This window comes from Octopus bimaculoides, chromosome 10 (genome assembly GCF_046866305.1).
Source record: "Octopus bimaculoides isolate indiv1 chromosome 10, ASM4686630v1, whole genome shotgun sequence".
In the NCBI taxonomy this organism is placed as follows: domain Eukaryota; kingdom Metazoa; phylum Mollusca; class Cephalopoda; order Octopoda; family Octopodidae; genus Octopus; species Octopus bimaculoides.
Genome location: NC_142937.1, coordinates 14,074,632 through 14,102,320, shown reverse-complemented (window position 1 = coordinate 14,102,320; position 27,689 = coordinate 14,074,632). Strand labels below are relative to the sequence as shown.

At 37.0% G+C, this 27,689-nt stretch overlaps 1 protein-coding gene and 2 long non-coding RNA genes across 4 annotated transcripts in view; 2 read left to right on the top strand and 1 right to left on the bottom strand.

The window, feature by feature from the left end:
• LOC106869229 (centromere protein I) overlaps positions 1-7,079 on the top strand; it is a 35,570-nt gene extending 28,491 nt beyond the window's left edge. The window contains exons 16-19 of one of the 2 annotated variants that reach the window (XM_089358388.1): positions 1,261-1,531; positions 3,500-3,538; positions 4,421-4,522; positions 5,397-7,079. In XM_089358388.1, coding sequence (XP_089214514.1) covers positions 1,261-1,531; positions 3,500-3,538; positions 4,421-4,522; positions 5,397-5,408 — 424 coding nt within the window. In that variant the 3' untranslated portion in view covers positions 5,409-7,079. The remainder of the gene's footprint in view (positions 1-1,260; positions 1,532-3,499; positions 3,539-4,420; positions 4,523-5,396) is intronic. The other variant, XM_089358389.1, reaches the window with a different exon arrangement.
• An 8,171-nt stretch (positions 7,080-15,250) lies between these two features.
• LOC149133440 (uncharacterized) lies at positions 15,251-26,992 on the bottom strand. The gene is made up of 2 exons (XR_016243339.1): positions 26,868-26,992; positions 15,251-15,749 (listed from the first exon to the last, which is right to left on the bottom strand). It is a non-coding gene; the product is annotated as an uncharacterized LOC149133440 (long non-coding RNA).
• A 332-nt stretch (positions 26,993-27,324) lies between these two features.
• LOC128248847 (uncharacterized) overlaps positions 27,325-27,689 on the top strand; it is a 31,665-nt gene continuing 31,300 nt past the window's right edge. The window contains exon 1 of the long non-coding RNA XR_016243340.1: positions 27,325-27,465. This is a non-coding gene — a long non-coding RNA (uncharacterized LOC128248847). The remainder of the gene's footprint in view (positions 27,466-27,689) is intronic.

Sequence of the window (27,689 nt, the reverse complement as noted above, 5' to 3'; positions counted from 1 at the left end):
TCCTAATAAGTAGGAAGGTAGATAAAACACAAACCCCTTCAGGTAGATGGCCCTGCTCAGTATGTAGAAAAGGAGTAGGTAGTAACTCTATAAGATGTACCCGGTGCAAGCTATGGACACATAAGAGGTGCAGCAACATCAAAGGCAGGTTAACTAGCAAGTTAGTTTTTGTTTGTGGCAGATGTTCAGGTGCAATAAAGACTGCAAACAAACAGGAAACAACTTCTATCTCATTCCAGGGTGAAAAACTAGAGGTAGTCGATAGCTTCCGCTATCTGGGCGACCAAGTTAGTAGTGGGGGTGGGTGCGCTGAAAGTGTAGCTGCTAGAATAAGAATAGCCTGGGCAAAGTTTAGAGAGCTCTTACCCCTGCTGGCGACAAAGGGACTCTCACTCAGAGTAAAAGGCAGACTGTATGACGCATGCGTACGAACAACCATGCTACATGGCAGTGAAACATGGGCTGTAACTGCTGAGGACATACGTAAGCTCGCAAGGAATGAAGCCAGTATGCTCCGTTGGATGTGTAATGTCAATGTGAATACCCGTCAGAGTGTAAGTATCTTGAGAGAAAAGCTGAACATTAGAAGCATCAGTTGTGGCGTGCAAGAGAGACGATTGCGCTGGTATGGACATGTGGTGAGAATGGAGGAGGATAGCTGCGTGAAAAAGTGCCACACCCTAACAGTTGAGGGAACCCGTGGAAGAGGTAGGCCCAGGAAGACCTGGGCTGAGGTGGTGAGGCAAGACCTTCGTACATTGGGCCTCACCGAGGCGATGACTACGGACCGAGACCTTTGGAAATGGGCTGTGCGTGAGAAGACCCGGCAAGCCAAGTAAGATCGTTGCCAGTGCCCCTGGACTGGTTCTTGTGCGGGTGGCACATGAGATGCACCATTTTGAGCGTGGCCGTTGCCAGTACCGCCTGACTGGCTCCTGTAGGATTTTCGAGCGAGATCGTTGCCAGTGCCCCTGGACTGGCTTGTGCGGGTGGCACATAAAAGACACCATTTCGAGCGTGGCCGTTTTCGTGCGGGTGACACGTAAAAGCACCCACTACACTCTCTGAGTGGTTGGCGTTAGGAAGGGCATCCAGCTGTAGAAACTCTGCCAAATCAGACTGGAGCCTGGTGTTGCCATCCGGTTTCACCAGTCCTCAGTCAAATCGTCCAACCCATGCTAGCATGGAAAGCGGACGTTAAACGATGATGATGATGATGATGATATACATATTCATTCATTTCATCTTTTCTTCTTGCAGTTACTCAAGTGTGTTCCAGAACTTAAAGAAGCTTCAGACACCCTATAAACTTGACAAACACATTAAAAAGTTGAATGTCTATGTTTTAGATATCTGCAATGCTCTTTGGCGTTACAAAGCTTTTGATACTACAGAACAAACTCCTGATACCATTTTGTTTGATTTTGATATCTTCTCCATACCTGGAATTCGTAGCAAATCTGTGAATTCATCTTTATCCTTGTTACATCATCAAGCGTTCTTAGGACATGCACAGTTATACCTGAGACAGGTTGGTTATTTCTCTCTCTCTTTATTCACCATTTCTTGTTCTCCCACCGCTGATTCTATAAAATTTAATTCCTTCTCTGTGATTGTACTTCAAAATATTACAACAACCAACAAAAAAAGCCCCTTTCTGTTTACATATTCACAATTAAACAGATGTAATTGTAATTTGTGTCAACACCAACTAGCATTCAACAGTAGTCTGCCATCATAGTTTCATTCCAGAATCCTTGATATCAATCTTCCTGGTAAAAATTCTCCTTGTGCATCAGTGCACCAAGATTTTCAGGAAAGATCTATGTGTGATTATAAGAAATTTAGTTTAGGAAAAAACCATGCAGCAACTAATATCTTTGAAAGCTTCAATCAGTTTCCTTACTCCATTTCAAAAAGTAGGAGACCTGAAGTCAGTGCAGTTGAGTTACAAACATCCTTTCCCGTCAAGGACAACTTGGCTTCTGTTTCTCATGAGATCAACAAGTCCCAAAGTACTTGGACTGACGTACTTGCCTGAAACCCTTGAAGGCAATGCCCCAGTCTGGCCAGTATCCCATGACTGAAACAAGTAAACAAATATAATTTTCTTAGAATTGAGCCAACTTTTCTATTATTTCCTTCTCTGGCACAATGTCAAATAATGTGTTGGGATGGTCACAGCTGGAGTGCCTTTCATTCTAGGCTTCATGTTGAGCTAGAGAACAGGAACAACTATTTTCATAAAGTTTCATAGACTTCATGTACTTTCAAGCTCTGGAATTTTTATCTACCATTCTTCTAATAATTACCATTCTTGTATTAATATTTTAATATATTAATAATGCATTTCAGCTGCATTTTTCTGCGTTGTTTACAGGAATATATTTGCATATTTCGGATTCTTTTCATTATCTTTCTTTATTCCTTTGCTATTTCTTGTGAGTGGAAGCAAGAATGTTTCCTTGGAATATTACTTTGATAGAGTAATTAACTTACTTGTCCTGCCACACACCAATCACATTCCGATAAAAATATAAATTAACCGGAACGTATATGCTCTCCGTAAGAGGCAAAATATTTTTTCCCTTGGCACAATAACTAATGGAAATGCTACTACTAAGATAACATCCAACACCCCCACCCCACCCCCAGCTTTCTTTGTTCATTGTTTCCCTCTCCTCCTCTTCCTTTCATTCTCATTTAATTTTAATGTATTAATTTATTCACCTGCAATAACCAGAAGGGTATTTTGTTTTTCTTTTCATAAATTTCTTTCTCATCCTTCAGCCAATCTGTCTTTTAACCATTGCTGCCTGAATCAGTGTTCAATGAGTCAACTGTTGTTGTTTAACCCTAGGTCAGCCTGTGGTCAATAGTGTTTGGGCCTTGATCGTCCTTTTTTTTTTTATATTATCCCTTTAACATTTATACTGGCCAGATCCAGCCTCTCACACCTACCGTCCAATGTCATTCTAAAAATATACAATCACATCACCAAAGTTTCAAAGCTACGTGATAATACATAAGTTCCAAACAATGTGAATAAATACACATTACATATGAAAGAGAGAGAGAGAAATCTGAATGCCAAAGGGTTAATGGTAAATGCCATGGCCATTCAATCAATTAATTAATCTTTGATTAATTTTCTTTCTTTATTCTACACTTTGGTCCTGGCTTACTGAAAAACAGATACCACTTCTTTCTATACTAAACTAGTGTACTATTTTAGAAAAGACATGGAATATTTCTCTCCCTCTCTCTCACAGACAGGAAGAGCAGTGTCCCTTAGCATTTTCAGGGACCTGAATACTTGTAATAAAGTGAGCTCTTCTAATGGCATCTATGAAATAGAAACTGGAGTTTTCTTACAGCAATATTTAAATGACATTTAACCAGAGAACTACAATTCAACTATCAGAAATAAGTATATATACAATCTTTTGATTTTCAAGATACTAATATCGAAATGTTTTTGTCTTCTCACTCTCCTCAGGAAATGCCCCAGAACCGACAGCATCCTTCATTGATACGAGTAAGTATTTATCAAATTATTCTTTTCTACTCTAGGAACAAGGCCCGAAAATTTGGGGTAGGTAGGGTGGCAGTCTATTAGCAGTCTATCAGCAAATTCTGAGCAGCATTTCGTCCATCTCTGTATTGTGAGTTCAAGTTCTGCCAAGGCCACCTTTGCCTTTCATCTTTTCAAAGTCAATAGAATTAGCACCAGTTGAACACTGGGGTTGATGTAATCGACTTATCCCCTCCCCTTGAATTGCTGGCCTTGTGCCCAAATTTGAAACCATTATTACAATGGAATGAATTGATGAGGAAGTTTCTCCATGCTCAACTTGCTAGGAATAGTAGCCAAAGCCCCCTTCAGATCACATCCTAAAGAATATATCGTAACTTAGGTACCTCTGAAAAGTTGTGATGGCCACAGTTGGTATATCTCTGGGTATAGGAAGAATATAATCTACAGTTAAAATATCTAATACCTATTGATTTGTGAAGGCACATAGCTTAGTGGCTAGAGCATCGAACTTACGATTGTGAGGTTGTGAGTTTGAATCCTAGACCAGGCTGTGTTGTGTTCTTGAGCAAGACACTCTATTTCACATTCCCTTGGATAACACTAGTGGCGTGGAGAGGGGAGGCCAGTGTGCATGGGCGACTGCTGGTCTTCCATAAACAACCTTGCCTGGACTTGTGCTTGGGAAGATAACTTTCTAGGTGCAATCCCATGGTCAGTCATGACCGAAGGGGGTCTCAGCATTGATTTTTGGTGTGGGTTGACCTTCATCAACAAAATTACTCTCTGTTATTACCAATATTATGTGTCACATCTTCAGTTCTTTAGCAAAAATTAATCCAACTAGCTATTCTGAAATCTCCTTTTTTTCTCTTTTTTTTACAGAAAAACCGGAAAGGTTATTTCCAGTTTCTGCGTGATCAAGAATTGGAGGGTTTAACTGATTTCATCTCACGGTTCATTGATTCTCGGTTAGATTTGCAAACAGTAAGTTTCTCTTCTTCTTAATAACTGCTCACAAACACCCTAATATATACTAGGGCACCTGTTTGGGTCATCAATTAGTTAGTTCTTATTCAGACAGGTTGATTGGGGTGAAGGTGAGGACCATACTTTTCTCATACATTCTAATTTTGGCAGTTTCTTTGTTTGGATGTCATTTTTAACACCAACTACTTTACACAGTATACTGGCACCTGCACAAGAGAGGTTGTCATTTCCTCAACAAGCTAAAACTAATACCAAACACTTTACAGAGTGTATTGGCTGCTTTTGACGTGGCACCATCACCAATGCTTTTTACATCAATTTGTTGAATCAATAAATTTATTCCAGATAGAGTAATGAAGGCAGAAGGTGAAATCTTTAGTAAAACCAGTATTTACAACTTGAGAGAAATTTTACCTGCATCTTTTTTGGTAATTTTTCTTTTTTTCTTTTCAATTAAAACTAAGCATCACTACTTCACAATTCTTGAACCTCTAATTTTATTAAATATTTGAATATTTCAAGCTCTGTAAATTATCCATTTAGCATTCAAACCAGCCGTGTCCACACCAAAATTCTGCCTATTTTATAGTGAAACTGGTGAGATTCAGCCTCTCACACTTCAACCCTTCAATGTTGTTCTAAAAATAAACAATCATGTCATTGAAATTTCAAAGGTACAAGATAATGTATGATTAATTGAAAATAACGTGAATAAGTGAGGATTACATTTGACAGGATAATCTGAATGCCAAAGTGTTATGGGTAAATGCCATGGGTATTCAATCAGTTTTTGATTAACCTTTATGACCAAGTCCCTCTTATTTTGGACAGCCATTTATTGAAACCATTTCTTCATTTTATTTTGTTTTAGAAAACTGAGTGAAGAAGAAAGCTTGCACCACACCTGTCCAGTGTTTGAGTACCACTTTTTCTACTACAGTTTTAATGCCACACAAAGCAAACTTCAGCAATAATTGGTTAATTAATTCCAAGTGCCTTACCCATCATGCAGTGGTTGATCTATTGTTAAAATCTTACATTGAGTTACCTGTGCATCAATATCTCTATTACCATACTTGAACACAATCAGTGGTCAAGTAATTTTCCTCTTCATAAAATGGGAGCTGCTGTCTGGGTACTTTGATGCAGGTAACTCATTGTGCCCAGCCTTTCACTTTGTGCCAGTCTAGCTGAGTATCTAAGGTGCTCAGTGAATGGATGAGTGTATTTGATTGAAAGAATTTGATGTAGATTAACAATAGAAATTGATGATTGTTGATGAAATGCATGAGTGTCTATGTCCAAAGTAGGAGAGTACACAACCAACCAAAGAGGAAGGGCTCTATGTGGTTGTATGATTAACAGCTGCTAGAAATAACAACAAAATGTCCTTCAAGTCATAACATCTTACCATCTTGTAAAATGGGAAGACTCATTGGATAATGCAAATTTTAGTTATCTCTGAGAAAGGAAAAGACAGGTGGTCATGGTTGGAATACCTTTGACCATAGGCCTACATTGACACCAACAACTAGCTCTGCATTACATCTTTTGTGTAAGATACTTATCTCTGAACAGCCAAGTCCTCCTAGCTTCAAATAAGCTATTGCTGTCAGACTTGTTCAACCAGACATACAATCAAAGCCATTCTAATGGTCTTGACCACTCTTTTAAGTAGTTTTTTTTTTTTTTTTTTTTTTCAGACTAGCCAATATATTCGTTTGTTTTCCTTTTATAAGGTAAGAGGGTCTGATTTCAGGGAGATTCGGTTGCTATACTTAACAAGTATAGCTATCTGATTAAATGGCAGAGCAATATAATTTACCACTTTAAGTTGTAGTTGCACTGTTTTGCTGATCACCAATTCATTTATTCAAAGTATTGCGCTCAGTAGTTCAAGTGTTGCCATGGGAAACTGTCAAACTGTTCTGAGCAGGATTTAAGTCTCATTCACTTGAATACTGCACAAAGTTATGATAAACACTTGTGCAGTGAACCATGGAGGTTTGTAAAGTGTGGACTGGACTATCTTGCGAGCCGACAATCTTTCTGTATTCAGAAGCAATAAATAATTGTCGTATATTTTGGAGTCACCGTCCCTTCAGTTCCATGAATACCTCTCCAGTGCAACCACTCTTGTTTAACCATTTTTCTGTGTAGATGGTTTCACAAGACAGTGTAATTTAATTAGTGACTCCTAATTTATTTAAAATCCTGTTTGAATTATGAGGGCCATTTAAAAAAAAAAAAAACAAGCACTGCAGTGACTGGTAAAACGTGGGTATATAGAAGAGTTGTGGGGGACAACAGGATAGCAATGATGACAGGCTTGGGGAGCGAGAAATAAGCATAGAGGAAATGTGAAGAAGAGAAGAGATGTAGTTTAGTTTGTTGGGGTGGGTTGTGTGAATGTTTTTTTATTATTATTCCAGGTGGGTGGAGCACAGCACCCCCAGAACTCTTTCAGTGTAGATGGTTTCACAACACAGTGTAGTTTGATTAATAACTTCTAATTTATTTAAATCCTGTTGAGTAATGAAAGCCATTTTCAAGCATACATACACTGTTGTATTTTTTGTTTTTTTCTTTTGGTATTTTATATAATTGTGTCTAAAAATTGTGTATTGACAAACTTAGTCATCAACATTTTTTCCATTGTATATATATATATATATATATATATATATATATATATATCCTTGTAAATGCTATGTACACGCACACACACACACACACACACACACATACATATATACGAAGGGGTGCAGAAAAGTTCCTGGCTTTAAGGGTATCTTACGAAAGGCCTTGATGGAGTCCCAACCTTCTGTGTTCTTTAACAGGGCTTAGAAAAACTGAAGGTCTGCTGCAATAAGTGTGTGAATCTGAGTTAAATAAAATCGTAATTAACTGATCTGCCTGCATTTTCTTTTACCCAAAGTCAAGAACTTTTACCCAAGTCAGGAAGCGCTAAGACATAAAAACTTTGCCTGCAGACAGCTGCAGGAGTTGAACCTGTGCCCCTCAGATACCAGCTGAGTGGCTCACTAAACTGAGTACACATTAAACTAAATGGCTCCTGACAACAATTACTGTAAATTTTAATGCTACATCAGTTTTTCAAATGTGACAACATTTCATAAACAGACTTTGGAAGTGCTGAATGTATTGGTATTTTACAGGCAAGAAAGTAAATTTCAAAAGCAGTGAAACTGTAAGAACAGCAGAGAAAGATTGATAACAATCATAAATCATGATGAATAATGATAACCATTTAAAACCCACATATACCATCAGATTCACTTTTCAGGCATTTCTAAGGTATCCTATGACTTAAACTGTGTTAGTGACCTGCTTGCGTATCTCTGACAAAATGTTTTGACATTATTTAAGTCCACACAGTTCTAAGTGGGTAGCCCTACGAAGGACAGGTCTTCCATCCAAGGCGAATGTTGGTCTGCCTGCTTAGGCATCATTCAAATGCTACAATAATACATAGAAATGCATTGTGACTAGCAATCTATAACAACATCCAACAATTTGGTTGACGTGTGTATGAATACAGTAATGCCTTCATATACAAGTTGATTTGTTCCTGGAGACCACTCGTAAAGCAGAGCAATAATTTCCCATTGTAGCAATGTTATAAATCGTAATTTGTTCCCAGAAAAATATTTTACCAATAAAATTTATAATACTCGTAAATAAATGGCAATAAAACAACAGTAGAATGTAAAGAATATTTTATGTAATGTAAAAAGAATGTTAAGTTCATTTATGATAAAAAGTATTCTTGTTATAATCATTTCCTGAATCACTTTCACTCGCATTAGATTTGCACACTCTCTGAGTGGTTGGCGTTAGGAAGGGCATCCAGCTGTAGAAACTCTGCCAAATTAGATTGGAGCCTGGTGTTGCCATCCGGTTTCACCAGTCCTCAGTCAAATTGTCCAACCCATGCTAGCATGGAAAGCGGACGTTAAACGATGATGATGATGATCGGAGTACAATGATGGCATAAACCTGCAGTGTTTTACTTTGTGCATGCTCTTTGTTGAGAGAGATTATTACATGCTTATTCTTCGTGCCACATATTTCATATTGTATACATGTATTTGCGGAGGCGCAATGGCCCAGTGGTTAGAGCAGTGGATTCGCGGTCGGAGGATCGTGGTTTCGATTCCCAGACCGAGCGTTGTGTGTGTATATTGAGCGAAAACACCTGAAGCTCCATGAGGCTCCGGCAGGGGGTAGTGGCAACCCCTGTTGTATTCTTTCGCCCCAACTTTCTCTCATTCTTTCTTCCTGCTTCTTGAGTAACGCTGCGATGGACTGGCGTCCCGTTCAGCTGGGGGGAACACATATGCCATAGAAACTTGGGAAACCGGGCCCATGAGCCTGGCTAGGCTTTAAAAGGGGCGCATAAATAAATAAAATACATGTATTTACACTATTATTTTCGGCATATTTTAAACTCACCCAATTTGACTAAACAGAAGTGTACAACAGGCACCGACAGGAACAAAAAAAACAAAACAAACACAAAGCCATCACTTTGGTAACAAAGTATGAAATTGTAATAATGCATGATGGCAGTACAACTGTGAAAAACATTTGTGACAAATTTTCACTTAACTCGTCAACTGTCTGCACAATTCTCTAAGAAAAATTTAAATAATTATCTCTGATTAGAAATGTGCAGCCTTTGGTATCAACCAGGGCTTATAAAGGAGATGCCAGCGGCATTATTCTGGAAATGGAGAAACTTCTAAATGCATGGATAAGTGACAAAACACAACACATGTATATGAATGTCAATCAAGGGTCAATTTGTAGTAAAGCATTGTCTCTTCAGTTTGCTTTAAGAAACAAAAAGTGACAGAAAGGAAACTTTTGTTGCAAACACAGGATGGTTTGATTGATTTAAAAATCAACATGGGTGGCATTCTGTCAAAGTACAAGGAGAAGTGTCAAGTGCTTATGTCAATGCAGCAAAAAAATTTCCAGAAACATTGGCAGAAATAATTGAAATGTGGGTCTACATGCAACAACTGATTTTTAATGATGATGAAACAAGACTTTTCTGGAAATATTGCTAATGGAGAATATGTACTGCCATGTTTTTAAAGTTGCAAAATATCAACTGACATTATTATTTGGAGGAATTGCATCTGGGGAATTAAAATTAAAACCAATGCTAGTTTATCAAGTGGAAAATACTTGTATACAATATGAAATATGTGACATGAAGAATTAGCTTATAATAATCTCTCTCAACAAAGAACACACACAAAGTAAAACATTGAAACTTTTATGCCAACATTTTACTCCAATGCTATATTCTGCTGTGTAGACGCATCAGAATCAGTGTTGCTACAGACACAAAAAGGCTGTTTAACCTTTTAATATTTATTATAAAATAAAACTTGTAAACCTGGGGTCTTGTAACGCGGGTCCTCAGAAAGTAGAGTATTCTTTTCTACTCTAGGCACAAGGCCCAAAATTTTGTGGGAGGGTGCCAGTCGATTAGATCGACCCCAGTACGTAACTGGTACTTAATTTATTGACCCCCGAAAGGATGAAAGGCAAAATCGACCTTGGCGGAATTTGAACTCAGAACGTAAAGACAGACGAAATACTGCTAAGCATTTTGCCTGCTGTGCTAACGTTTCTGCCAGCTTTTATAAAGTGAAGTATTACTGTATATGTTTATTTGTATATACTTATGTGTTTATATGACCATATTTGGTGTTTATTTACACACGTGTGCATTTTTGCATAAAATCCAATAAAGATTATATAAAAAAAAAATAACTGAAAATTTATCAAAAACATTGAATTTTGTTTTCTTTTTGTTTTTTGTTTGATGCATGTGTGTTGGAGTGAGTGGAATCAGGGATGGTGTTGGGGAAGGTTACATCACTTTGGCATCTGTTTTGTAGTAGTAAGTAGTAAACTAATTATTTTATCTTGGGATTTTCTTTTTTTTTTTTTTTTTTTTTTTTTTTCAGATATTCAATTTGGTGTTTTTTTGCAAAATGTACATTAAAAAATATACTTATAAAAAAAATGGAAGGAAAAACAACCACAAACAAATCATAATTAAAGACCGAATAACAGACATGATTTTAATTTGTTAACAAGTGTTCTGTTTAGAATTCCTGGCAGTACTCTACAGCATTGAATCGGAATTCAAAGAATGCTGGAATGGTATAGGAGATAGGTTCAGTCTACTCCATGTTTTGTTTTTCCTTATATCAAAAATATGTGAATACCTGTCAGAATATGTGGATTTAGTTTTTCTTAATTTTTTTTATTGCATGTGAATGTGTGGGTGGATGTGTGTATACAGAAAAGCTGTATAAATTATTCCAATTGTTGTTTTGTAAATAACCATATTAACTTCAACCATTCCACCCTCATATTCATTACTGCCAATCACTGTGTGTATGTATAAATGTGTGTGTGTATAAATAGGTCTCATTTATCTTCTGTATATCAGTTTCATATATGTATATATATGAATACAGTGAAGGTGCAATGGCCCAGTGGTTAGGGTAGCGGACTCGCAGTCATAGGATCGAGGTTTCAATTCCCAGACCGGGCGTTGTGAGTGTTTATTGAGCGAAAACACCTAAAAGTTCCACGAGGCTCTGGCAGGGGATGGTGGCGAACCCTGCTGTACTCTTCCACCAAAACTTTCTCTCACTCTTACTTCCTGTTTCTGTTGTTCTTGTAATTCAAAGGGTCAGCCTTGTCACACTGTGTCATGCTGAATATCCCCAAGAACTACGTTAAGGGTACACGTGTCTGTGGAGTGCTCAGCCACCTGCACGTTAATTTCACGAGCAGGCTGTTCCGTTGATCGGATCAACTGGAACCCTCGACGTCGTAAGCGACGGAGTGCCAACAACAACAACATATATGAATACATTTGTAGTGTTGTTGTGTACATGTGTGTGTGTGCCTCTCTCTCTCTTTCTCTCTCAAGGCCACAGATTTGTAGGTTAAGGGTATCTTTATTTTATACTTGTTTCAGTCATTGGGCTGCTAGGGCACCATCTTGAAGAGTTTAGTCTAAGTTACTGGTCTCTTGCTGAACCATTAAGCCGCAGGGACAGACCAACACTGGTTTATCGAACAGTGGTGGAAGGCAAACACACATACACACAAACATATATATATATATATATATATGAGGAGCTTCTTTCAGTTTCTCTTTACTAAATCTACTTACGAGGCTATGGTCGGCCCATGGCTATAGTAGAGGACATTTGCCCAAGGTGCCACACAGTGGGACTTAACCGAAAACCATGTTATTGGGAAGCAAACCTCTTGCCACATAGCCACACCTGCACCTATAAATTTCAGTTCAGTTTGGTTCCTATCAAATTACTGGTACCAGAGTTGAACCACCCTTGTTTAGGGTACCAAATTCACTAAGGTTCACTCCCTCTTCTCTCTCAAGGAATTGAACCACCCAATGATAGTCCAACCTTCACTATTTTGTTGCTCTGAAACCACCATCAGAGTTCTACTGCTATCCTCTCCTCATTCCACTTCATCCTCTTCAGCTTCAGCACACGTGGGTCTATGGCATCTCGACCTCCAGTAGCTTCCGCGTAACTTCTTCCTTCCTTCCATTATTCACCTCCACCCAACGATGGTGGCTTCGCACAAAGAAATTCCGCTTAATATTCTTCAAAAAAACAACAAAAATCGAGTTTGCTAGAGATGGCAGTAGCTCGCAATATATATATATATATAAATATATTAATATCAATTTAATGGATAGAATCACGTGCACGTTTTCACTAGTTGAAGACAACTAGCACGAGATTCTGTTCAATTGTAAGAATATCTGCAATCTGTACTGAAGATAAATAGATACTTTAATTTGGAAGTATTGATTATCTGCAGACTATAGTTTCAAAATCGAGGTATGTACAATTTTCACTGGTCTAGCCCGCCTGTTTTTGCTCCGCTGAATCCGTATTTGAGAATTTTTAAGTGAGCTTCTAGCATTTTGACAGACCGGTCACTGGTCAATCTTATATACACAAGTACTGTATATATTTCAAGCGAACAACTAATCGCTGATTTTGCAACAAGCAAATATGCTAGTTCTAAAATCTAAGAGATCAACGCAGCAGTTGTACTGACAAGTAATATTCGTAGCCACTTCAACATGGCTGCTCGTTCGAAGGGAATCTGCTGCGATTTTTTTTTTAACCCCAAGAGAACATCTTTAGCTGGTTAACGATGTAGAGCTGCGTTCGATAAATTATGTGTATAATGGACTCTCCCGTCATTAAACAACAGATGAAGGCTTTGCAATTTCTTGTTGAACAACCACAGATGATTTGTTTATAATGATCATATGTTTCTGCTGCACATTTGCTTACTCACTCCATCAAAGTGCCATTACCTGTACAGGTGCAGAAGTGCGCCACACGTCGGAGGTCAAAATGATCGCTGAGCAATGTGAAATGAAGTGTTTTGCTCAAGAGCACAGCGCACTGTCCGGACTCAGAATCGAAATCACGATCTCGCAATCGTGAGTGCCAACCCTAACCACTGGGCCATGCTCCTTCATTAAATATGTTGTGTGTGTCTTGTGTTGACATTATGTGATAGTTATAAACGAACATCCTCATTACACAAGCAGTGTCCCATGTTCTTAGTCTTTCATGGAAACCTCCCCAGCGATGAGAAAATATTACCTTGTTTGGAAACAGTTGGCTACAAGAACAGCATCCTTCTGTATAAATAAATGGAGAATTGAATATTAAACTGATGATGAGGATGATGCATTGTTCATTAGCCTCAATTGAGTCTTGTTTAACCCTTCCGACTTTTGCACAATCAGTCCCCCCCCACATTTTCCGCTTCTTTAGACCTTCATTATCTACCGTAATTAAAATCTAAACTTTTATTTTATCGCTACATATGATTTTAGAACGTGGGACAAAAATGTCCCACTAGTTTTACTTGGGACTATCCTCTCTCAACAGTATTTTACATGCATGTTGAACAAGTTCTGAAAATTACGGAAATGAAATAAATCTTAGTTTTTTTTCAAACGCAAAATGAAGGTCTAATTGCTTTCTCATATAATATCTATTATAAATTACAATAATTTTTTCAAATAACACTTATAAAATAATATATATAACGACCCCTTCCATATAATACTTATGAAATGATAAATAAACTTCTTTCCTCATATAATTATTATGTAATTATATAGTTTTTTTCTCTTATATCATACTAACTAATGAATATATTTCTTTTCTCAATATTTACGAGAACAACCATGATTTATAAATACATGCTATGTGTGATATACTGTAAAACATTCACCAATGCATAAAGGAATGTTGCATTTCTGGCAAATGTATTGGGTCCTCCTTTTTTTGTTCCTCGAAGTACATCTTCTGCGACTCTTGTTTTACTGGCATATGATCACCTACACTCGAAATCAACTTTGAAGTCTTAAAAGGCCGTCTGAAAGATCTCATTCTCCTTTGTAGACAATTCGACCTTCCTGCCTCGATCAAACGTTCAGCTACATTTACTAAGAAATTTATAAATGGTGGTCTCATATGATGAATTTCAGAGTGAATAACATAGTTGTTATAAGTAGCTGTCATCAGAAGCCTGAAGAACACTTTTGTCCACCATTTTCTACTTTTTTTATCCAATTCATACAGTGTTACCATTTGATCAGAGCGATCTACTCCACCCATATATTTGTTATAAAAGATAGTCGCTTCTGGCCAAGTGTACTCTTTCTTTTTTCCATCCTACTCCTCACGCTGTAACCCTGATTTGTCCCATCTCAAACCATTTTAAATGAAGAAAATTGACTGTGTCCCATTAGGGGTGGCATCTTAGGATTTTTAGCGTCTTGCACCTTTAACTGGTAATTTATATCATGATTTAAAGTCTACCCCTATCCTGCCTCTTTTTATAGACATTTACTTATATCCAACTGACTACTCCTAATGTCTTATTTCCTCCCTGGGGGAAAGAGATACATATGATAATATTTATGAACATAGCTAACCATGAGCTGTCAACTCACTCGTGTCCTTTATTCAAAATAGACACAGACTTCTAGTCTTAAATTTAGTATTTGATAAAGAGAGAAATAAATTAGAAATGAATTACAATCCCTTACAACCTATGACCCCACTATGCTCCATACAATTCTTAGACGTTGTAGTCTATTCTTAGCTACAATAGCAACAACATGAATTTCTATCTTCTTGCTCTGTTAAAATATTTGAGAAAAATTATATTAATGTGTCCTACTTGTTAAAATTCCATTTATTTATTTGTGCAGCTGAAGATGGCATTGCATTTGAATTGACGTAATGATTGCATTGTTCAATTAAATGGAGCCGCTTGAAAAGGTCTGGCATACCAACGATGAAGCTACGTCGCCGCCATATTAATAATAATAATTCTTTCTTCTCTTGGTACAACGCCTGAAATTTTAGAGGAAGGGGCTAATAGATTATAACGATTCCAGGGCTCAACTAAGTACTTATTCTATCAACCCTGAAAGGTAAAAGTTGACCTCAGTTAAATTTAAAACTAGAACTTGAAGAGCCGGAGGAAAAACCGTTAAGCATTTAGTCCGACTTACTAGCGGTTCTGCTAACACGCTGTCTTAAAGAAAAACAAAACATGATAGAAGTAAAGAAAAAAAAGCGACAAGAATTTCGAAAAACGCGTCCCTCTTCACAGGTTTATTTTTGCATGTGATTAAGAAATGTTACTTGAGCACAAACCATTTGGGTAGCTTGTTTTTTCTTCGGTATTTTTTAACCCTGTTTTATTGCTCAACGCCTATTTGTTGCGATTAAAATTCTCTTTTGTTCGTCTTTTGATTGGGGGAATCTTATTAAAAAATATAACTTTTATTTTCACGTTTTTCAACTATTAATCACGACTTGAATCCCACGTTCGTAAAGATTACATTCCAGTTTCTTAAAATAAAGATGATTTGAAAACAGCATAGAAATTTCTTCTACAATTGTGATTTTTCGTGTCGCTGTAACATTTAAAAATGTTAAACTGCTGCTGCTCCGTTTCTTTCTGGGGAATCGTTCAAAAAATATTAATTATTCTATTTGTTTCTGCTACAGAAGAAAATATCCTCGTGTAATAATTTCTTTTCTTTAAATCGAGTTTCTGTATTCATTGTTTCTGAAATAATCTGTATAAGGGGATTAATGCATTAATAATTAACTAATCATAGCAACAATAACAAGAATTAGCAATCTCAATATTTCGTTACTTCGCCATACGTTTGAATTCTTGTTCCAACTTGGAGCTTCCGATAATTCTATAGGAGACTAATTAATTTATTTCATTTCATTTCATTTTTATTTTAGTATTGTACAAGAACGAATGCCCCCAAAACAAGGATGAAGTACTTTACTGGGAGACAATCTTGAACTACTTTATCGGGAAGCAAACTCGTTCTCCTGAAAGATTCTCTTCTCATGAGCGAGAAAGAATTCCGGTTGACGATTATTGTGAACTGGACGCCTTAAACGGAGATTGTTTTAGTTCATTTATTGTTTCTATTTTTTTAAAAATTTTCTGTCAACAATTTAGTAAAACCTCTCTTGACTGGATTTGGTGAAATTTATATGTATATACACATATATATATATATATATATATATATATATGTGGTGCACCAGCATGACCGCAGCCACTTGGCTGAAACACATAAATAAATAAATATATATATATATATATACATATCAGCCCCTATTCACACGCACACACACACACGCTCTTACATTCATAAGCACGCGCACTTTCATTTTGGGATCACCACTACTTTATTATATCCCCTTCTTCCTAGCTCTCTTGTCTGACCACCTATGTCCGGCTATCGCCATGATTGACCGCTAGCTACTAACGCTTTCTTTTTTTATTCCCTCTTTATTTTCTCGTATCCCTTTCTGTCGAAGAGCATAGGTTCGAAACGTAAAAGACTTTCTCATCTTCCCGATCGTTAAACTAATATACCTGTTAATTGTTTACACACATGTCTTCGTCTTTTGTTTTTTGTAAATTCCAACTATATATATAGTGAAGGCGCGTGGCTTAGTGGTTACGGCATTCGACTCACGATTGATTGTAAGGTCGTGAGTTCAATTCCCGGCGCAAGACACTTTATTTCACGTTGCTCCAATCCACTCAGCTGGCAAAAATGAGTAGAACCTGTACTTCACGCTCAATCTCCCTGAGAACTACTGCCTGTAGATTGCTCAGCTACTTGCGAATTAATTTCACGAGCAAGCTGTTCCCCTGATCATATCAGCCGGGACCCTCGTCGTCGTAACCGACGGAGTGTTTCTAGTGGAGGCGCAATGGCCCAGTGGTTAAGGCAGCGGACTCGTGGTTTTGATTCCCAGACCGGGCGTTGTGAGTGTTTATTGAGCGAAAACACTTAATGCTCCGCGAGGCTCCGGCAGGGGGTGGTGGTGAACCCTGCAGTACTCGTTCATCACAAGTTTCTCTCACTCTACCTGTTTCTGTTGTACCTGTATTTCAAAGGACCAGCTTTGTCACACTCCGTGTCACGCTGAATCTCCCCGAGAACTACGCGTATACGTGTCTGTGGCGTGGTTAGCCACTTGCACGTTAATTTCACGAGCAGGCTTTTCCGTTGATCGGATTAACTGGAACCTTCGTCGCCGTAAAAGCCTGCTCGTGAAATTAACGTGCAAGTGGCTAACCACGCCACAGACACGTATACGCGTAGTTCTCGGGGAGATTCAGCGTGACACGGAGTGTGACAAAGCTGGTCCTTTGAAATACAGGTACAACAGACGCGCACATACACACGTGCACACACACACACACACACACACACACACATATATATATATATATATGTGTGTGTGTGTGTGTGCACGTGTGTATGTGCGCGCGTGTGTGTGCGTGCGCTTTCGGTGCAAGTGTTTTCTTTATACGGCGCTGTTTTTGCAATCCTGTCAATAATAATAATAGTATTATATATAAGCTTAAAGCTTATGGAGATCTCCGTGCAATGAATAAGGACAATAGTCTAATAAAGGGGCAATTAAGCCCTCGACAGAAAAAGAAGGTTTTCCAATCCACGCGGGAGTCAAACCCACATCCCTTTGTTAAAGCAACTAAGTGTGTTTCCTTTAAACCAGCGAATCAGTCTCCCTTTTCCTGTCAAATTTATGAACTATAATAGTTCATGCATACATACATACATACATACATACACACACATATAGGTGAATAAAGTATAAATGAGTAACAAATAGGTACAGGTGTCAGTTCCTTACGGCCATTTCAAGCGACTCCTTTAAACTATTTGGCTGAAATTTAGGAACTAAAAGGTTTCTGTTTATTAGCTCACACCCATATATATATATATATATATATATATATATATATATACAATACGCACACAACACAATTATATACACATATACACACATCACCTATACATACATACATACATACATACATACATACATGCATATATATATATGTGTATATATATATATATATATATATATATATATATATATATATATATATACATGCATACAGAGAGACAGATTGGTCTTTTGTTTGATTATTACTCTTAGAATCTGCAAATATACCAATTTGCAGACTACAAGACTTTTCTTTACTGACTAGTCAATATACGAAATCTTTAAAAGCTTTGAATACGTCATGCTTGTTACAACTTCCTATAGTTTCATTATACTAATTCAAGACAAACCCAATATATTATAATAATCTATGACCCAATTAATTTCTGTGCTCAATTTGTGCTAATTTACTTCATCCTCGATCTTCAGAAACACATCACAAAATCCCGTTTCCTTTCCTTGTACATTGTAACTAAGTGAGAAACTGTGTTTAATGAATTAATATTATTTTAAACTGCATAGAGAGCAGTAGATTAGTTGAGCGTCGGAGAAAATGCCTTTTGTGATATCAGGTAAATTTAGCTGTTTTTTTTTTTTTTAGCAAGTCACGTAACCAAATAGGTGTTGGTGATTTTTAAACCCAGACGAAACCAGGGCCAAACCTAGTTAAGCTAATCTATGATCAAAAATGTTCAATCAATGACAATCCAAACTATATTTGAGCTTACTAGTGTCTGGAGCTACATTATCCATATATCGTTTCTTTTTTGAGGCTGTAGGGTAGATTTGAGGAATATCTGGGTTCTATATCTAACAGTGTGAGTAACCGCAAAGGAAATTCCTCTTTAACCAGTGTGTCAGGTGGCAGCGGCAGTGGTGGTGGTGGTGTGTTTCGGTTTATTCATACCATGTATTCTATACATTTTATTCGTTCTCCCAAGAAATGTTTACTAACCCATTTCTTTTTAACATTTTAAACTTTCAAACTTTCAGAACTTTTCCCGTCTTTTTCTTTCGCTGTTTTCCATCCTACAACCGTTAGCCACACACACACACACACACACACACACACACACACACACACACACACACACACACACACACACACACACACACACACACACACACACACACACACACACACACACACACACACACACACACACACACACACACACACACACACACACACACACACACACACACACACACACACACACACACACACACACACACACACACACACACACACACACACACACACACACACACACACACACACACACACACACACACACACACACACACACACACACACACACACACACACACACACACACACACACACACACACACACACACACACACACACACACACACACACACACACACACACACACACACACACACACACACACACACACACACACACACACACACACACACACACACACACACACACACACACACACACACACACACACACACACACACACACACACACACACACACACACACACACACACACACACACAGTCACATTCTTTTAAAACTTGATATTTAACTTGTCAGATAATTATTAAACTAACAGACATTTTGTCTACATCTTAACAGCCAATAATAGCAGGTTAAAAGGAATCAAGATTTTTTTTCTATTACTTGATAAACAACATGTCAGAAATTTTCCATCGCTTCATTTTCAGTAATTTTATACTCAGCCAAACTTTATGCTAATGCATGCAATTAATTAACTAGCCCCACCCACATTGTTTATGTATGTTTTAAGAAGGCTTGAATGAAAGAAAATACAATTAATCTTTCTGTTTGTTTGTCTAAATTAAGTGTAAATTTTATTATAGTAGATTCTTTTTCCTGGTGTAATTTGATTTAATCTCGGGACCGTTAAGCTCTTAATCTAACAATTAACTTCCGCATAGCTCAACGTTCGGTCCTTGTTAATTGTTCTGCCGATGTTAGGTAACGTCAGATGGTTTTAGTGCTTTAACCAGACCACAGCAAAAGTGTAATAGCATGTTAATTCATAAGATCGCAAAACTCTCACAACAACAGCAACAACAACACACATCCAATATTTTGTCATGTGCCATCTATTAAAGTCTTTCTTGATGTAAACCCTTTGTGGCCAATAAAGAAATCATCATCATCATCGTCATTATTATTGTTATTATTATTATTATTATTATTGTTGTTGTTGGTGTTGTTCTTGATATTTTCTTTTAATCTGCATGTTTGCTGCAGTTACTTGCCGAGTCACACCTAACGTCCAAGGGCAATTGAAGATTACACTATAATGAGCAAATCTATAACGAGCGAAGAACTGAAACATGTAAAAAACAAAAACTGAAAGAGACGTTCACACTGAATATTATTAGGTTGAGGCAGGATGAAAGATTTAGAGGGCAGGTGTAGGTGAAAATCATATGAAGAAGGTTTTATATATATATATATATATATATATATATATATATATATATATATATATATATACATATATATATATACATATAATTAATATAATATGGTAAAAATTCGATATTAATTAATATCAATTTAATACCAGGAAACTAGCACATTAAAAGAATCAGAAGGCTCTTGAAAAAATTTTTTGGGAGATCCTAAAAAGATTATAGTACTTGTGTATATAAGATTGACCAGTGACCGGTCTGTGTATATAAGATTGACCAGTGACCGGTCTGTCAAAATGCTAGAAGAAACTCACTTAAAAAATTCTCAAATACGGATTCAGCGGAGCAAAAACAGGCGGGCTAGACCAGTGAAAATTGTACATACCTCGATTATCTGCAGACTATAGTTACAAAATCAATACTTCCAAAATAAAAGTATCTATTTATCTTCAGTACAGATTGTCGATATTCTTATAATCGAACAGAACCTCGTGCTAGTTGTCTTCAACTAGTGAAAGATAAATAGACATTTTTATTTTGAAAATGTTGATTTTGAAACTATAGTCTGCAGATAATCGAGGTATGTACAATTTTCACTGGTCTAGCCCGCCTGTTTTTGCTCCGCTGAATCCGTATTTGAGAATTTTTTTAAGTGAGCTTCTTCTAGCATTTTGACAGACCGGTCACTGGTCAATCTTATATACACAAGTATCTATATATATATATATATATATATATATATATATATATATATATATATATATAATACAGAATGCGACAAGAACGCAAAACATCCAGACAGTTAGGTGATACAAGAAAGGGACAAAACATCCAGATAGACGATACAAGGAACCAAGGACAGGTCATTCGGAGTTTTCTTTCCTCAGTCGAGATCCGGATTATCCTTGCAATTTCGGCTGCGTGTTTGTGTTATAATAAAATCAATCTTTCTTCAAGCTGAAGCAATACTGACCATCTTTGGTAACGTACAAATTTCTTTTACTCTAACAAGTAAAGTATTGGCTAATTTTGAATTTATGGCCAGCAAGCCACCGTCGGGTTGTCCGATGCTGTGTTAGCTGGCAGAAATTTCAATATTATTGCCAATTTTAATAAAAGTGTATAAAATCTGAAGTCGCATGTAGAGGATTTTTGTTGGACTGATATCCAAACTACAGCAGAAAAGGCTAGTCACTGGATTTGGTCAAAAAGTGACGAAGAACGATGGCTAGAAGAATATTGAGCTTTGTTTTTAATAACCAGTTGATCTAGCAAGCGGGGCCTCATATCATGAGGAGCGCCGGTGTGTACTGATGCCGTCGAGTGGTAATCACTGAAACAGCGCACATTCTCTCCTAATGACCCCATACACTTGCTGGCTTCTGGTATGTGGTGCTTTTGACTGGTAGCACTTGCATACTCCTTTTTCTTTTTTACTCTTTTTTACTTGTATTAGTCATTTGACTGTGGCCATGTTGGAGCACCGCCTTTAGTCGAGCAAATCGATCCCAGGACTTATTCTTTGTAAGCCTAGTACTTATTCTATCCGTCTCTTGTGCCGAACCACTAAGTTACGGGGACATAAACACAACAGCATCGGTTGTTAAGCGATGTGGGGAGGAAACACACACACACACGCACATATACACACACACACGCACATACACACACACACACACACACACACACACATATATATATATATACATATATACGACGAGCTTCTTTCAGTTTCCGTCTACCAAATCCACTCACAAGGCCTTGGTCGGCCCGAGGTTATAGTAGAAGACACTTGCCCAAGGTGCCACGCAGTGGGACTGAACCCGGAACCATGTGGTTCTTAAGAAAGCTACTTACCACACAGCCACATGCAAAACATTTACAATTTTTGTAATATTCCTTTTTTTTTTCTATAATTTTATTTTCATTCCTGTTGGATCTCGCTTATCTGTACCCGATAGCATTTTTTTTTCAATTTAGCTGCAATCATTTCCTCTACCTCAGTGCCCAGAATGGAGCAATTGTTTAGCTGAACTTAAAGAACGGGTTCCGTTTGCAGTGCAGGAAATAACTCCGGAAATGCTTCAAATGTGTAACGCTAAGGGTAGATTTAAAATTTGCAGGGATACAGAATGAGCGCATGTTAAGAACTTTCAATAGAGATTTGACGTAAGATTTACAAATATATTTATTTTTGTTTCATAATTAAATAATAAACATAAAATTCTGTCAGTTAAAAAAAAAAATTGTCCGATTTCATTGAAATGGTTACATAATTCCGAGACTTCCTCATTGTGGCTATTAAGTCCGTATAAATAAGTGTACTGACTTAATATCCACAGTGTCGACATGATGTTTGAAATGTACCAAAGCACATCAAATTTTCTTAATCAAGAAATAAACCGACGCAGTTACAAATATTGCGCTTACACATTTTAATGCAATCTAGACAACAGGCTAACTTGTTTTAAAGAAACTTCAACATCGAATTTAGTTTATAAAACAATATACCAGTGTTTCCTACCATAATCTAATCTTTCACACACTTTGTTTCAGCACCAATAGTAGGAAAATACTTTCTCTTGTTTTCCAATATCCTGTTGAAATTTAAGAAAGTTTATTTGCCCAAGGGACATAACTCTAACGTAACTGTTACATTTTTGAGAAAGAATAAGGATTTCTTTCCCTTGTATTTATTTGCAAATCTTTATGAATTGTTTCCCTTGTAAAGTGATATCAAATTGCAGACATCGCGGATAGAATTTTTTTTTCAATGACGTATTCTTTTATTCTTTTACTTGTTTCAATCATTTGACTGCGGCCATGCTGGAGCACCGCCTTCAGTCGAACAAATCTACTCCAGGACTTATTCTTTACAAGCATATTACTAATTCTATCGGTTTCTTTTGCCGAACAGCTAGGTTACAACCGATGGTGGGGTGGGGGACAAAGATAGACGCACAAATACACACACACTCACACACTCATCAATATATATATATGTATATATATATATATATATATATATATATATATATATATATATATATATATATGCGAAGGGCTTCTCTTAGTTTCTGACTACCAAATCCACTCATAAGGCCTTGGTCGGCCCAAGACTATAGCATAGCAGAAGACTTGCCCAAGATGCAGCGCAGTGGGACTGAACCCGGAACCATGTGGCTGGGCAGCAAGCTTCTTACCACACGGCTATACCTGCGGCTATCTTTATTTTTCTTTCAGCTTTGCGTGCAGCTATTTCGTTTCGTTTGTGTCACACATTTTCTGCAGAAGTGCAAAGTGTGTGTGTGTGTATGTGTGTGTGTGTGTGCGTGTGTGTGTGTGTGTGTGTGTGTGTGTGTGTGTGTGTGAGCATGAATGCATGCATGTATGTATGTATATATATATGTATGTATGTATGTATGTATGTATATGTGTGTATATGTATGTATGTGTGAGTGTGTGCATGTACGTATGTACGTACGTACGTGCATGCATGCATGTATGTATGTCATTATTCAGTTTTATTTCAAGCTTTCTTGCCTTCGGATAGAGAGAGAGAGAGGAGGAGAGAGAGAGGGAGAGAAAGAGAGGGAGAGAGAAAGAGAGAGAGAGAGAGAGAGAGAGAGAGAGAGAGAGAGAGAGAGAGGGTTTCTAACCTAGATCCAAGGCTCCTTCATTGGAACTTCAATATCAACAACAGGGTATTTTTGTATGTATATATGTGTGTGTGTATGTGTGTACATACATAAAACAAAACATTCAAATCTGCACGGGTACATATATACATACATACATAATACATAATACTCTTCCTGATGATCTCTTAAACAGCCCCCAAACAGTTGGAGTCTCTTACCTAAGAGAGGACCTGGATGGAAAGTAGTCAGCATACAAAAAATAAATAAATAAATAAATATATATATAAATAGACTTAGAAAATCCCTCTGTTATGGAATACATTCATAAACACCAACTCTAGGAATATTGGTAGAATATTCCCATCAAGACTACTGTCAAATGTAAGCATAATAGGCCGGATATTTTTGTTTGGGACAAAGGGGTAAAGGTATGTACCATCATAGAGGTTAGCTGCCCCGCAGATATGAATATCTCTTTGAAAATCAAAGAAAAAGAGGATATCTATGGACAACTGCTTCGAAACCTCCAGCTTTCATATCCAGATTATGAATTCATATTCATACCAATAATGATTGGAGCACTAGGTTTTGTAAGCAAATGTTTAAAGTAGAATTTGGATAAACTAGGATTTTCAGAAAGAGAATTTGACCGGCTGATTCAGACTAGCCCCAACTTTTATATCAACTAAAATATACTTTCACGTATAGGATTGCTACTTTCTTTGCACCAGTTTCATTTTATTTTATATCTATCGTATGAGAAAGCTTAAACTCTCAACGAACTACAATCTGATCAAATCATCTAAATACATGATTAGAATCAAGCGAAGACAACAAATCAGAAAGACATGTTACTCATCACAAAATGAAATAAGTATTTTAATCTTTTACTTGTTTCGTCATCTGACTTCGGCCATGCGGGGGTACTACCTTATAGAGTTTTCAATCGAACAAATCGACCCCAGGACTCATTCATTTTAAACCTAGTACTTGTTCTATCGATCGCCTTAGGCGAACTGCTAAGTTACGGGGATGTAAACACACTAACGTTTGTTATCAAGCGGTGGCTGGAGATAAACCGACATAAAGGCACACACACATACACAAACATATACGAAGGCTTCTTTCAGTTTCCGATACCAAATCCACTCACAAGGCTTCGGATAACCTGTGGCTATAGTAAGTGCCATGCAGTGGAACTGAACCCAGAAGCACATAGCTGGAAAGCAAGCTTCTTACAAACAGATACGCCTGCGCCTAAGAGTTCTCAAAGAGTTGCTTCAAAAAATACCAAATCTTTACTAAGAGAAGAATGCGGCACTCAACGTATATTCGTGATTGCTAACTTAAAAGTAAGAGATAGACGAACATAGAAACAAATTAATAACTAGCTTTAAAATGCAAGTATCATGGAAACATCATCTGAAAGAAGCCAGTTGTGTGTCTCTTTGTGTCTTTGTGTCTGTGTTTACTCCTCATCCCACTGTTTGGTGTGCTTACGTCCCCATAGCCTAGCGGTTCAGCAAAAGACGCCGATAAAATAAGTACCAGACTTAAAAAAAAATAAGTACTGGTGTTGATACATTCGACTAAAAATTCTTCTAGGCGGTGCCAACAGCACAACTGCAGTCTAATGATCGAAACAAGTAAAGAATGAAAAATAAAAGATATATATACATCTATATATATAAAACTGGAAATGTGGGTCTGTCTGTGTAAATCCCTAAACTCGAGAAGTACCTAACCGATTTTATTAAAATTTTACACATGCATTACTTGGGGTCCATAGAGTGTCATGAGCCAACAGAATTTTCGACGACTTGCCTAATGCGGGCCCAGGGGCAGATAAACCACATTTTAAAAGCATTTTGGCAGCGTTAAGGCCCGTAAATTAAAGAGTATCCAGCCGCTCCTCGAATTGCTGTTGACTAAAAAAAAAAAAAAAATTCCGACCCATGTCTAGTCTCAGTTAAATAATTCTGTTACATTCTCTGACATCAGACGAAGTAAGGTCGAAAGATTATGAAGTATGCATTGCAATCGCGAGGTCACGGGGGTCATTCATACTTGACATCTTGTACAAGCGTCTATTACAAATGTCCTAGCTTTATCCAAAACTTGTGATTGAAAATAATTGAAACTGTACAGAAGCTTGTTAGATGGATTGTATCTGTAATTCAAAGTCCAGCCTTGATATACTGTGTGATGCTGATTTTATCTGAGAAGCACGTTAAAGGTGCAGGTATCTGAGAGAGCCGCATACGCGCACGAACGCACACACACACACACACACACACACACACACACTTCTAATAACGAACACGAGTGAAAAATATTCGTTTGTAGACATGTAACAAATTTCTACTATTTTACGTAATTCTATGATTATGACCGAAATATATTTGCGTACAACTCTCTCTCTCTATCTCTCTCTCTCTCTCTCTCTCTCTCTCTCTCTCTCTCTCTCTATATATATATATATATATATATATATATATATATATATATATATATATATATATATATGTCTCATTCGCTTTCTCTCTGCCCCTCTTTGTATGCATGCACGTAAACATGCATATACATACATGCATACATACATACATTCATACGTACTCACACACATGCATACATTCAGGGAAACCTCGATTTAACAAAAGAAAAAGTCCCAAAACAAAGCAAAAAGCCTAACAGTGGGTGGATGTGTTAATGTCGACAGTGCATTAGATGGTAGATAACAGAAAGGCTATTTTTATAGCTTTTATCATTAATAAAATATTTTAAATACAATATGATATAGAGCACAAAATAAAAGTATTATAACTAGCATTACCTGCGGAAATTTCACGACTACTTTGAAAATATAAGAATTTTGTAAATGGAGAGAGAAATTTGTTTCTCTTTAAAAGCGTTTTATTGTTCTGAAGCGTTTTATTCTTGAGATGGTGCGAATTCTACAATGCTAGTACACAAGACGCGTCTTTTGTGATAACATCTGTGAAAATTATATTCTTTGTTATTTAAATGTCAACTCGTCTGCCTTTGAAAGTTGTTATCTATTATTTTTATCTTTACGTCAGAAAATGAAACTGCGTAAGAGTTAGTTGCATACATTTGTCTATGAGAAAATAATATTCACGTCTCTTTATTTCTCCATTATGATTATGTTCTTAGATTTTTTTTTAAATATGTGATACACAGATAAACGCTTTCGGATATACGGCAAACACTTTTAACTATTTCAAACATGGAGGGAATTCGAACACATTGCCTACAATATTATTCTGTGTTGGTACAGCTACGTTCATAAAGTTTTAACAAATCTTAAAACGTTGTTCAACAACTTCGCATTTATATGTACGAAAAGATAACTGCAATACACTTGAATAAGCTGTAGATTTTAAAATTACTTACTGTGTACACGTGTGCAGGTATGTATGATTGTTCTTACTAAAATAAAACTTATGTTGTTGTGTAGGTATATGTAAATATATTTATTTTCTGTCCCGCTAATGGGTGATAGTAGGAAAAAGGGAGACAAAAGAATTAGAGGCAAATGACAGAGGGAGGAAAAAAGTAAGTTAAATAAAAGCATGTATGTATGTATGTACGTACGTACGTACGTATGTATGTATGTATGTATGTATGTATGTAT